We start from the raw sequence: 12,078 nt of genomic DNA, 5'->3' as shown, positions 1-12,078 counted from the left end.
TAACGGTAACGGAGTGGATCCCGAGAAGGCAAGCGTGGCAAGGGGGCGGCAGAAAGTTAAATGGACAGATAAGATCAAGAAGTTTGCGGGAACAAATTTGTCGCAGTTAGCGCAGGACCGGCATAATTGGATATCGATGGGAGAGGCCTTTGCCCTGCAGTGGGCGTAGATAGGCTGCTGCTGGTGGGGGTGGTGGTGTGGTGATGATGATGATGACGACGAGATGATGATGACGACGACACGTCATCGCGAGAAAGGGTGCCTGCATGCTATTCTGGGTCCGTATATTTTATGCTGGTAATTTTCTTAGCGAAAGCTTTCAACCAACGGTTGTTCTTTCCAGCATTTAAGGTGCCATGGATACCACCACTACGCTTCGGGTTCTGCTGCTGCTCGGAGCCAACATGATGGCTGGACCGTTCGTCCACTGGCTACACATTCGAGCAGACGCGCGACGGAACTCACCCATGTAAGAGATGCGACTTTCCGCTACAACTCCTTCCTAAGCTTTACAAGCTGCGAGTTCGCCACGCAACCATGCGCGCAGCACATTATGATTATTTCAAGATTAGGATTTCGGAGGAGGCTAACAAAACATGTGGTTTTGTAAATCCAAAATACTGTTTAATTTATACCAGTGAATGCTGCTCACCCTAAAATCTATTTATCAATCAGTTATATTCACATCGGTTGCAAGTATTTAGCTTGATTAGTGTCCTGTTGCAGACAATTTGAGCAGGAACAAGTAAAAGTAATTTACATTTCGAATACGCTTTTCTTCAGTATGCCGCTTGTTGTGAAACCTGGTACAAAAATTTAACAAAATATAAATGTGCCATGAGTTGATTCACTGCTTTCAGCCTTGGAACTGTTCTGTGACAAAGTCACTTGGTCATACGTTACTCCTGAACGTGTCCAGAGTTTTGGGACGTAGAATTTTTCAAATAAAAATTGGTTGAAAGTTCTTGCTTGCCCTTAAACGTTTCTATGTACTGTGGGTACTGGAAACAAAATCTTGCTCTCTGCTTACTTTACCAGGTTATAAATAGGGTTCTGCGTTTTCGCATAAATACCATAAAATCAGAAAAACACTCGCCGGTAAAAATTTTGCGAATTCGGATTTACCCGAAAAACTTCGAATTCAAGGACCGCCGCCTGTGAAAACCAGACTACCCTTTATGTTTCCCTGGAATCCTCGAAAAACTTTTCCTGTTCTATTTTCATGTTTCCACTTTTGTTAGTTCCACTTACGTTCCCAAGCTTCACAAAAGGAGTCGCTTTGGACCCTTATCATGAAAAACCAGATCTCTCCCCACAACAATAGTGGAACCAACCTGCCACTCCACTTCGGGCCTTTTTCTCGGATGTGTTCTTTTCCTAGAATTTCATTCGCCCTTCTCTGACCTCATTTCGCTAAAGATTGAACGTTTGAGTAAGCGCAAAGGAGCAAGGACGAACGAAGTGGACGGGACATGGTGCTACTATCAACTAGTTTATTTTATCTGTGACGCCCGATTTTGTACGGGACGGTACACTGAGAATGAAATAAAAGAGGTAAAGGGGAGGAGCACAAGCAAATACAATAAAAACTAAAAAATTGCCTCCATCTCCCCGCGAGGGAACCCTGGTGTGATGCGGCGCATCTGGGGGTTCAATTGGCGTTTCCATTGGGTTGAAGGAGAGGAGACCGCGGAGGAGAGTCGCGCATGCGCGCACATGCGCACCGGAGCAGCTGTTAACGCAGCTAAGGTGGCTAGAATGGGGAGGTGTGAGTACCGGCGGCGGAAACGTGACTCCAAAGCGCGCAGATGCCACGGGCGGCGCTGTTGACCAAGGCGCGGTAAGGCGCGGTAGGGCGCGGTAAGGCGCGCAGCTGGAATGAGCACGCCGCCGGCATCGCGTCGGCTGCATTTCTACCATCAAGGGGGAAACGAACCCGTTGCGGTATGGCGAGCTTTCTGGAAGAGTAAAAGAGGATATTTATCACTAAAAAAATTTATGAGCCCATTTCATTACACCCATGAAATTTAGTTTTACGGGAACAGTTCGCATAGCATGCAGTTTCAAAAGCACGTTTGCACATTACGTGAAGTGGCTCCGGCTTCTATTTAAAAAAACTTGGAGTTGTATAATGTGCACTGACACGGCCCTGTACAGAGGCGCCTTGCATTTCGCTTCCCTCGAAATACGGCCGCCGTCCTCGAGATCGGCACTACCGCATGGGCCTGCAAACTGGCGTCTCGGAGTACACCGCGCTTTCTGCTACCCTTAACAAACCGCTAGACCGCATGCAGTTATCCCGCTCACATCAGAAATGATAGCGGACATCGAAGCAACCCATCTGGTCACGTCATGAAATCGTTTATTTACAATGAAAAAAAAAAAAACGTTTATTTACATGTGAAGATACAAATTTAACTATATTTACAGGTGCCCATTAGCACCTGTAGATAAGAAACACACAAAAAGCATTTACCGCTGAAAAGTAAACAAGAAATATTCACCGGGGAAGAACTATTTGCAGGTGAAGAAAAAAAAAAGCATTAACAGGTGAAAAAAAAAACAAAAAAAAATGTTCATAGTGAGGATACTAAAATTAGATATGAAGTAGGAAAAACTATTTCCAGGTGAAGAAAAACAAACTACTGACAGGTGATGAAGAAACAAAAAGTATTTACAGGTGAAGAGAGAACAAAAGTATATTTATTGGGGGAAAATAAAAAGTATTAACAGCGGAGCTGTTGTACAAGCCGTAAGTTCGCCGTAGCAGAAAATAGATACCAAGAAAATGCCGAGCCCTCGTGAGCGCGTGCCTCGCGACGCCCACCGAGCGCCTTCGGCACGGGAAGGGGCTTTAGCTTAAAAAAAAAAAAAACAGCGCTGTCATCAAGCCCTACCGCCCATGTAAAAAGAAACAACAACAAAAAAAAACACTTCAGCGCTAATGCCGAAGTTCCCGCCACCGCTGCCTCGAGAATTGATGAGAAGAGCACGGTACGTGGAAGTCTACAATGCTGAGGATGACTTTGCATCAACCACTCGCCGCGAAGACGACGGCATCTTCGATGCATATGACGACGATTACTAGCTCCCAAACAATGCAACTAAACAATGATACTAAAAACTTAACTATGCGTCCAGGAATGCCCAACTACAAGAGCTTCGTCATTCAAGTATTGCGCGTGAATGCAAGCTTCCCTGAATTTTTTTACAAGTGAAGAATTAAAAAAAATTGTAAAATTCAGCCTGCATCATGCAAGGTTTCACTGCATTCAGTTTCTTCTCATTACCTTGCTAGTTCACACCTTAAGTAGAAACTGTATCCTCCTAAGGAAATAAAACCGTATAGCGTGAAGATCAGGGCAGCAGAATGGTCTCGGCAGCCAATCTGCGGCACATCACCCATTGACTAGCGAATTTCTGCCGCGGCTTTAGCATGCAAAGGTGTTACGCTGAATGCGCAAGTTAGTTTGTTTTCTCCGTTTGCTCCGTCGTCTTCTTTGCTGTCGACAGCATCGCACCCCGAACAAATGCCCGAACGGGAGAACGACGCGAGACAGTCCACAACGCACGACGAAGCTGGCCACGGCGAGGGCAGGGAGAGCGCGGGCAGGACGGCGCGGCCGGCTGCGGCTACCGCGCCTCGACGGGCAGCGCCACATTTTCCCTGGTGTCATCTGCGCGCAAGGGAGTCACGCGCGGACGAAGGAAGGCGCCGCGGTGCTCACACCTTCCCATTCTAGCCACCTTAACGCAGCGAAGCGCTTGCCAACCAAGCGCGCCAGCTGGCGTTATGCTAATGCGCCGGAGTGAGAGTGTTGCACACAGCTGTGGGAGATGCGAACGGAGGAGGGCTGCGGACGGACGCCACCGCCGCCGAAGACGACGCAGGAGGGACTTGCCTCAGAGCAAGAGATGCGCCGCATCTAAAAATAAAAGTGAAGGATGACAGTTCAAACACCCGCTTTAAAAAGGCACTTTAGGAAGGCAAAAACTAGTAATTGGATAAGAATTTCAGTTCTGTCTTTGTCAGTGTTATGGAAGCTGTGCTGGCGCATTTGTCTTTCAATGAAACAATCTGGTAGGACTTGTTGATTTCTCTTGCTAGCTGATCCTCGTGTCGGCCAACCATGCTGGTCTTATCGAAATGTGGCCTACATTCGCAATCTTATTCGATTGTGTTCGATATTCGTTTCCTATATTCGATTCCTTTATCTGCATGACCTGCTTGTTAAGATCAGATTCTTTAAAAAAAAACTCGAACGAAGTGCTGTCAATAATCAAGCTGAATCTGAATCAATAATCAATAAAGAAGCTGAATCTACATTGGTGCATGATCTATTCCCTACTTGCTGTGCGCCTGAGGCACTGTTAAGCCAATGGACCGAGGCCTCAGTGACAAGTTTTGGCGGGGAAGTCGACTGCATGCTCGACATTGCTGACGAGGAGAAGCGCTTGTACGCTGTTAACAGCTTCCATGAGTACTGCAGTGCTGTGGCCGAGAAGTGGAGCCAGACCGTCCAACGAAATATTGCGGACGACTTGCAATACACCAGCGATTCGTTTTGGTATTGGGTGCAGATCGTCAACCCGAACGTGAAGGCAGAACTACCTCGCATGTTCTAGATCTACAAGCACTTGTTCGCAGTGGTCGTGCAGCGAGAACATGATATTAGCCAGCTAGAAAGAGAGTTCCTGGCGTATCAGGCCTACGTTGTGAAGTAAATTGTGGAGCCGCTACAGTTTTGGCGGATGCATGCATGAGATTGGCCCATCCTTTCACGTTGCGCACTGGATCTGCTGGGTCTACCCATATCTAGTGCGAAGCTCGAAAGAGCATTCTCAATGTTTCGAGTGGTCAGTCGGAAGGAGCGTGCTGCGGTGACAGACACTAGCATTGGAATATATGCCTGCATATACTACAGCAAGTTGTAAATGGGTGTCACCACGAATGTTGCAAATATTGACTCTGCAATAAGAATGACTCTGCTGTTTGATTTCTTTTATTATTGTACATTGCATTTCTGAAAGATCAATACTGTACGACCCTAATAACCCGAAAAACTCGGAATTCTGTGTACTCTGAAAGGACGCTCCGAAAAACTCCGAATTTGCAAAAATAAATAAACTCCGAAAAATGACCTCCTAATTTACTCAAAAATAAACTCCGAAAACGCAGAACCCCAGTTATAAATCAGCAGGCAATACTCAGCCAGTAGAAAAGTTTTAAAGCTGATTACATGAAAGCCCTAGGAATTTAAACACGGTTCTCGTGCGCAGCTTGAATTAAAAGTGAAAGGTTGATTGATTGATTGTGGGGTTTAACGCGCCGACGCAACGCAGGCGATGAGGCGCGCCGTAGTGGAGGGCTCCGGATTAATTTTGACCACCTGGGGATCTTTAACGTGCGCCGAAATCTCGTACGCACGGGCGTTTTTGCTTTTCGCCTCCATCAGAAAAGCGGCCGCCGCGGCCGGGAATCGAACCCGCGACCTCGTGCTCAGCAGCGCAAAAAAGTGAAAGGTTGCTTTTCGCGATATGGTTCCTTTGTAAAACTGTTCTACTGGGCGCCTAAAGACGGCTCAATGTGCGAATATGCCTATTATGTACCCAGAAAGATAGGATGATTACTCATCGGGGGGGGGGGGGTGAGGGGGAGGGGGAGGGGGATGAGGGGTAGACATGCCGCTTAAATTAGCCTCAGATGTACAGGCCAGAAGTTCCGGCCAGCTGTCATGCTCTTCCAGGAAGTTGAGGTGGTGCGAAGTGCATGGAGAGGGTCAATGGTGAATATTGTTTGGACTGCATGAGGGTTTAAAAAGAAGTGTCTTCAATGCAGTATAAAGTGGAGGGTGTCATCACATCCTACATCACAAAATTGCCCCCATCTCCCCGCGAGGGAACCCTGGTGTGATGCGGCGCATGCATACGCGAAATGAGAGAATACACGTGTTTTAGCGACCACCACCCAGCTCTTTATTACATTTAAGAATGATGACTTTATGGTCAGTAAAGTGCACAGTGAGCGCTTGCCGCAGCATTGGTCGAATCTTCGTTTCATCGTCGATGTTCGAGAAGAACGAGAGCGAGCGCTGACTGAACCGCCGCGGAGCGATACCCGGTTTATATTCACAGCGCTTGAAGGAGAGGAGACCGCGCGAGAGAGTCGCGCATGCGCGCACATGCGCACCGGAGCAGCTGTTAACGCAGCGTTAACGCAGCGAAGCGCGCGCATGCTAATGCCCCGGAGTGATAGTGTTGCGCACAGCTGTGGGAGAGATGAACGGAGGAAAGTCGCGCATGCGCAGGTGGCGTGCGGACGGACGCCGACGACGCAGGAGGGACATGCCTTAGATCAAGAGATGCGCCGCATCTAAAACTCAGTTGGTCTCAGGCGCTATATCTCACTTTGAGATAATGGTTTAAGGTTAGAAAATGAGTGGAACAGTCGCACCATCTTCTAGCGTACTGCAATGTGGTTGCATAAAAAAATGGCTCCAACTCACGCTGTGAAAGTGGTTGGAAAGCAAAGCTTTAAACGACACCCACAACAAGTGCCCATGCGACGTCACTTGAATACACACGTGGGGCTCTACAAAGAGTGAAGCCAGAGATTCTGCCTTCCATTGCCTAGAATTCGCAGAAGCGTCGGGCACGGCCGGGCTACAGCGGCGGACGCCGCCGTTGTAGCCCGGACGTGCGTCGGCTGAAAGAAAATGGGGAGGAGCATCATTAGAAGGGTGAGACAGCGGAACCCAGCCATCCTGATGTGCTTGCTCGGGGCTACATCCCCGCGCGACACGAGTGCGGAAACCGAAACGATTCTGCATGTGAGCTTAGTGATTCCCATTTATAGCGATTTAAACGCGTTTAGTAAGTTTGAGAATTGCGAGAAAGCTGAGGGAACTCTTATAATCGCTATTTATCAGAACCAGGTGCTCCTTTCGCCTTTCGTAATACCTGTTGAAACAACCGAACTGGTATTCACCAATTTAGAAAACGGAGCCCCATTCGTGGCAAGCAGTGCGCACAAGGTAGTGTTTGTTTAGCGGCCAGTTGTCTGCATGTAGTTTCTACATTTTGTTTTCGTGCCCTGCAAACCAATCTTTAACGTATTTTTGCCGTACGACCACTTAATTCCGTCGTCCCCGGGTAACCCAGAAGGTGTTGTCGAACAATTTAATCAATCCGTGCGAAAGAAGCGGGATATGGACGCGAAGCTTCGCCTAAACAGGCCCAAAACAACCGTCGCTAAAGCAGAGGACTAAGCCGGGTCACGCTGATGCGCCCATGGGCGTGAGCGTCCGGGGAACGCTGGGTAAATTCGCCGCTCCATCTACACTGTGCTCCGTGAGTGAAACCACCCTTTCCTTCGCAGCCGCGTTGGGAATTTCTTGTCCCGCACGCCATGAAAGAACCGCTGGCTGGTAGAGGAAGAAAGCTTTGCTTACAAATTAAAGGGACCCTGCAACACTTTCTCTCACTTTTTTTTAAATCGTAAATGCTTTCATTGCGTAGTCAACAAACATAGCCAGTAGTTAGAAGGGGGGTCACATAGTACCTCAGCCACAAATTACTGATCTATGCCCTTTCGATAACTCGGAAACCTGCTCAAAATATCATTCTCTCTTTCCATAGTCTTGGCATTCTTTGAGCGCTGGAATTACGTCATTACAGCCTGTAGCGGCCATTGGTCGCTTCTTTTCTGTAGCAGCAATAAACGCATTACATAGCCACTTTATAAAAAGCCACAAAGCAAAGCAGAAATGGAAGGCGGATAGTTCTGCTGCAACGAGCAAATCACGGAGTGCCGCTCCGGGCTGGCGATAACTGTAGCTTTCGCAGGGCTTCCAGACGCGAAGGCAATAGCGGAAGCGTTTATTTGAAGTGTTGCGGAGTTAAAAGTGATCGCTAAAGGGGCTGAATCCGGCAAGGAACGCCATTATTTCTGTCTGCTCTCCCATTTCCCCCCTGAGAGTCGACGAATTCAAATGTTGGCGGCGGCCTGATATCAGTAAGACTTAGCCCAGTGCGTGTGAGGCTGACGTCAGGTCGCATGACTGTCGCGTATTCATGCCAATGTGCCCAATGCGTCAACGGAGTTTGCTCGCGCCTCGCAGGTACCACCGAGTGTCCCTGCTGTTCTGCGGAGGAATCTTGTTCGGCGTGTCGTTCGTCGACATGCTGTACGCTGGCTCCAGCATTATGAACCGGCTCGTCTCCTCCGACATGCCTGTCGCGGAGATGGTCGTGTGCATCGGGTTCGGAGTGGCTTTCTGCTTCCGGCAGCTCAGCTTTGCGTTCACAGACTGGAGGGAGAGAAGGACGCGAAGCCAGTGAGTGCTGATGCGTACGATGCTTTTGCCACTCGTCTATTACAGCAACGTGTACCGTTCAAAAAGCGATAGCGGAACCATGGCTCGTATCTGCACCCTAGACACTCACAAGCCAAAACTGCAGCGCTAGTTGTAGAATTATTATCCTCCTACAAAGTAGTTTTTTCTCTTTGTAGCGGACCGTATGTATAAAATAGTTTACAATTAACATGTCGGTCACCAAGACCAGTCCTACAAGCGTATCAAAATTTTACAAATACGGTTATTGTCGCATTAGTTGGCGTCAGCGTTGGACAGTCCACGGGCAGTTCGACTGTCAGTTCTCTAATACAGGAGGGCCCATGGGAGTCCGCGTGAACAACGAACGCCAGATTTGGTCCCGGACTGTCTCCAGTGTGCTTTTTGATTACGAGTTGTGGATTACCCACGGGTTTTACGAGAGCCGAGTCGGCATTCGTCTCTCAAACCTAGTCCTATCACATAGAGCACTCGCCTGAGGACAGCCCTGGGTCTACCAAAGGACTATCAGCCAATGGCGAATGCAGAAGAACCAACAAAGCCGGGGAATGCTATTGAAGGCCTCCTATTTAAAGACAAGTCGTGAGGGACCCCATCCCTGACTTAATCTGAGCCCCACAGCACGTACAGGAGCCGTCATAAGTGATTTGAACAAGGATTTCTGAAAATTGCAAAATATTTTTTCTTACTGGCTTTATGAGAGCCATTACCGCTTTACAGGAAGCTTTTTTTCTATTAGGGAGAACTCTCTGAAACGCTCACCAATGCAGTCAGGCAGTTTGCGGAAGAAGTAATATGATTTGCGAGATCGTGTTCCAATTACTTCTGAGCGCACATGTACGTGCATTGGTTATCCGTGCCAAAGTCTATGTTTTGTGCTGAAGTTATGCCATGGCATGTAGATTTACCAGATGTTTGGTCACTGGGATCACTAAGTGGTCACATTTTCTTTTACACTGACAGGGCAGGTAGAAACAATACTCTTAAGGGTTATGATGAGACTCCTTCAAAAGAAACCGAGACATTTAGTTGGTTTGATTATAAATAGCCCCTACAAAAGAGAACTGACGAAAGCGTCACTTAGAGGGAATATGCTTCGTGAAAATCGTGAAGAATTAGCCCTCTACTCTGCTTTTGGGGGAAATCGGGTCAATGCAGCAACGACGACTCATGAGTCATAGCTCACAGCGGCCAACGTCACGTCAAACCTGCCAGAAAATAACGACAGCGCCTAATAAGTCCGCACGGACATCCGCAAGTGATTTCTCGTTTAAGGCAAGATACAAGTTTCACGACCAGATAAAACAGGTGTGGGGGCTTATTTATTGAGAGTGGGAACGCTAGGAATACCACGTAGCCTTAGCTTCCCCATGCGCAGTAAAGTTGTTGCATGAGCCTGGCATTCATAACAAATATTGATGAGTTTTAAGAAGCTTCCCCTTTGGTTTAGCGTTCTGGTCTGATCCGCTGTGTTTACAACGTCCTGGAAATGCCACAGTTCAGCTGCTAAGCGACGCTATAAATCACCTACTCCTTTTTTTTTTACAAATCCAAGGCCCAGCGGGCCGTGCGAGAGAGGGCGAGATAAATATGGTTGGTTGTTGCACATGTGAAATACAGATCTAATGGCTACCGTCGGAGTAGATTATCGAAATTGATATATGTGCACATTGGAAGAACGATAAAGTTTCGGAAATTATTAAACATTATCAGTGCAACCAGCTAAAAATATAAAGGGCAAAATCTAGACAAGGTCCAAGGCCCATAAACCTTGCATAATGCCCATGACCACAATGCCTTGCCACAATGACTTGGCCGCAATGCCTTGCCACAGTGACTTTGCCGCAATGCCCATGGACCTTGCATTACTGCATAAACTTTATTAGTGCAACCCGCTAAAAATATACACGGTAAAATCCAGACAACGTGCAATACCAATGGGCATAAGCAGGCCGATGTGTGCAAGAGGTGGGTGTATATGGCAGTGTCATCGTGGCAGCATCGACAGTGTATTGGCAGTACAGTAATGAAATTGAAGTAGTTCATGACTTTTGGCCGTAATGGGTAATATAATAAGTTGCTTTTTTAAAGGTTATGAAGTAATGTAACAAATTTTTCATGGCGGCCAGTCGAAAAAGACGAGAAAAAAATCTGTAGTTCGTCGTATTTTCCCGTGGGGTACTGTCGTCTTGTCGTATTCTTGTCGTGTCGTGATTCTGATGTTCTCGTGTGTCGTATTCCTGTCCTGATTTTGATGTTCCGTCATGCCGAATTCCTTACTTGTCGTGATCCTGATGTTCCATCAGAAGTTGCGCACGGTTTGAATGTTATTGCCCATTGGGAAGAGTAGCGTAAATGGCACTTCTGTTGCGACTGCAGGAATGTTGGTCGTTGAGAAAATTTACTTTGTCGTTACTACAGAAATGTGTGTCGTAACAATAGATAGCTTCGTCGTAACAACACGACTTCTGTTGTCACAACAAAGCTTTTTGTCGTACGGCAGGAATTGCTGTTAGATTTTTGCCGTATTCCTGTTGTGATTTTCGAATTCAAATTCAAATTCAAATTTATTCAGAAAGGTACAAGAGTGTATTAACATTGGGGGAATTTACAGGAGGAGGTCCCAAGGTTTCAGAACCGCAGGTGGGACCTCCTATGCTAGATGTTTTGGAGATAACAAGTTGTGAGCACAATACAACCAGTATATATTGCATACGTTATACAAATTTTATAAAACATCGTGTAAGAATGGGATATTAAAGAAAATTTAGTCTGGGCGCGGTATTTTTGGAGAGGAAAGTAATTCATTACTTCCAAAATTACTTTTATCAAATCGCAGTACGCCTATTCCTGACCACGCAAATGTTTCTACACCGCCGCTATCTTCCTAGTTGACCTTGGCATAAAACCATGGTGGGCGAACGAACGGGTTCCCGCATCCCTCACTCCCGCTGCGGCTCCAGCAGTTCAGCTGGGTGCGTCAAAATAAGTGCCAAGCTACATCAATATTTGCGATATCAGCCAGTAAGGACATTAGGACACATATTTGCGGCCAATAGAAATTCAGTGGTCGCATTTGGCGTCGTTTGTATTTACCGGTACATAAAATGGCGGCCGCTGCTGGGAAGCGAAAAATACATTTGAGTTCAAATGGGAATTCAACCGAGTTCTTCAAAGTAGTACCTGCGTTTGTTGCAACCGCGTGACATCAGCACGTTGCCAGCGGCGGAACAGGAGTTTTCCTACTGCGTTCGGTGCAAGTATTATGTATTGTGACCGGTGAACATAATGGCACGGGAGTGAAGCAGGTGCACCCCAGCCATGGAGAGTTCCCATTCTGGAAAATCTGTGGCATGAAGTTTCCGATGGCATATTGAGGTGAAGAACCGGAACTGAAGAAAGAAACGCTCACACGATGTAGCAGTAAAGAATTCGCTTTTAAAGACGATAGTCTTTCTTGGGCTACTTAAATCCAGAAATTTTTCTGTGTCTGTACGTCTGTTTGTCTCTCTGTCTGTCTGTCTCTGACTAAATTCAGCCACCCGGCCAAAGTGAAACGAAGTCGGCACAATAGTCCTATACACTCACAGCGAAATCTCCCCCAGTGCAGGGTAGCAAACCGGGCTCTACATCTGGTTAACCTCCCGGCCTTTCCATCTTTCCTTTCTCTCTCTCTCTCTAAACGGCGAAGTCCGGATTATATGTTCATACTTGTAAACATTGT

At 47.1% G+C, this 12,078-nt stretch overlaps 1 protein-coding gene across 2 annotated transcripts in view; it reads left to right on the top strand.

The window, feature by feature from the left end:
• The window catches only part of LOC144169826 (zinc transporter ZIP1-like), a 58,337-nt gene that overhangs the window by 42,229 nt on the left and 4,030 nt on the right, over positions 1–12,078 (top strand). For both annotated transcript variants that reach the window (XM_077699189.1, XM_077699190.1), the window contains exons 2-3: positions 344–469; positions 8,121–8,336. In XM_077699189.1, the coding sequence (XP_077555315.1) occupies positions 357–469; positions 8,121–8,336 (329 nt within the window). In that variant the 5' untranslated portion in view covers positions 344–356. The remainder of the gene's footprint in view (positions 1–343; positions 470–8,120; positions 8,337–12,078) is intronic.

The sequence above is a fragment of the Haemaphysalis longicornis genome, unplaced genomic scaffold (assembly GCF_048455015.1).
Source record: "Haemaphysalis longicornis isolate Haplotype H1 unplaced genomic scaffold, Haemaphysalis longicornis Haplotype H1 scaffold_2, whole genome shotgun sequence".
In the NCBI taxonomy this organism is placed as follows: Eukaryota; Metazoa; Arthropoda; class Arachnida; order Ixodida; family Ixodidae; genus Haemaphysalis; species Haemaphysalis longicornis.
This window is presented reverse-complemented; position numbering and strand designations above follow the sequence as displayed.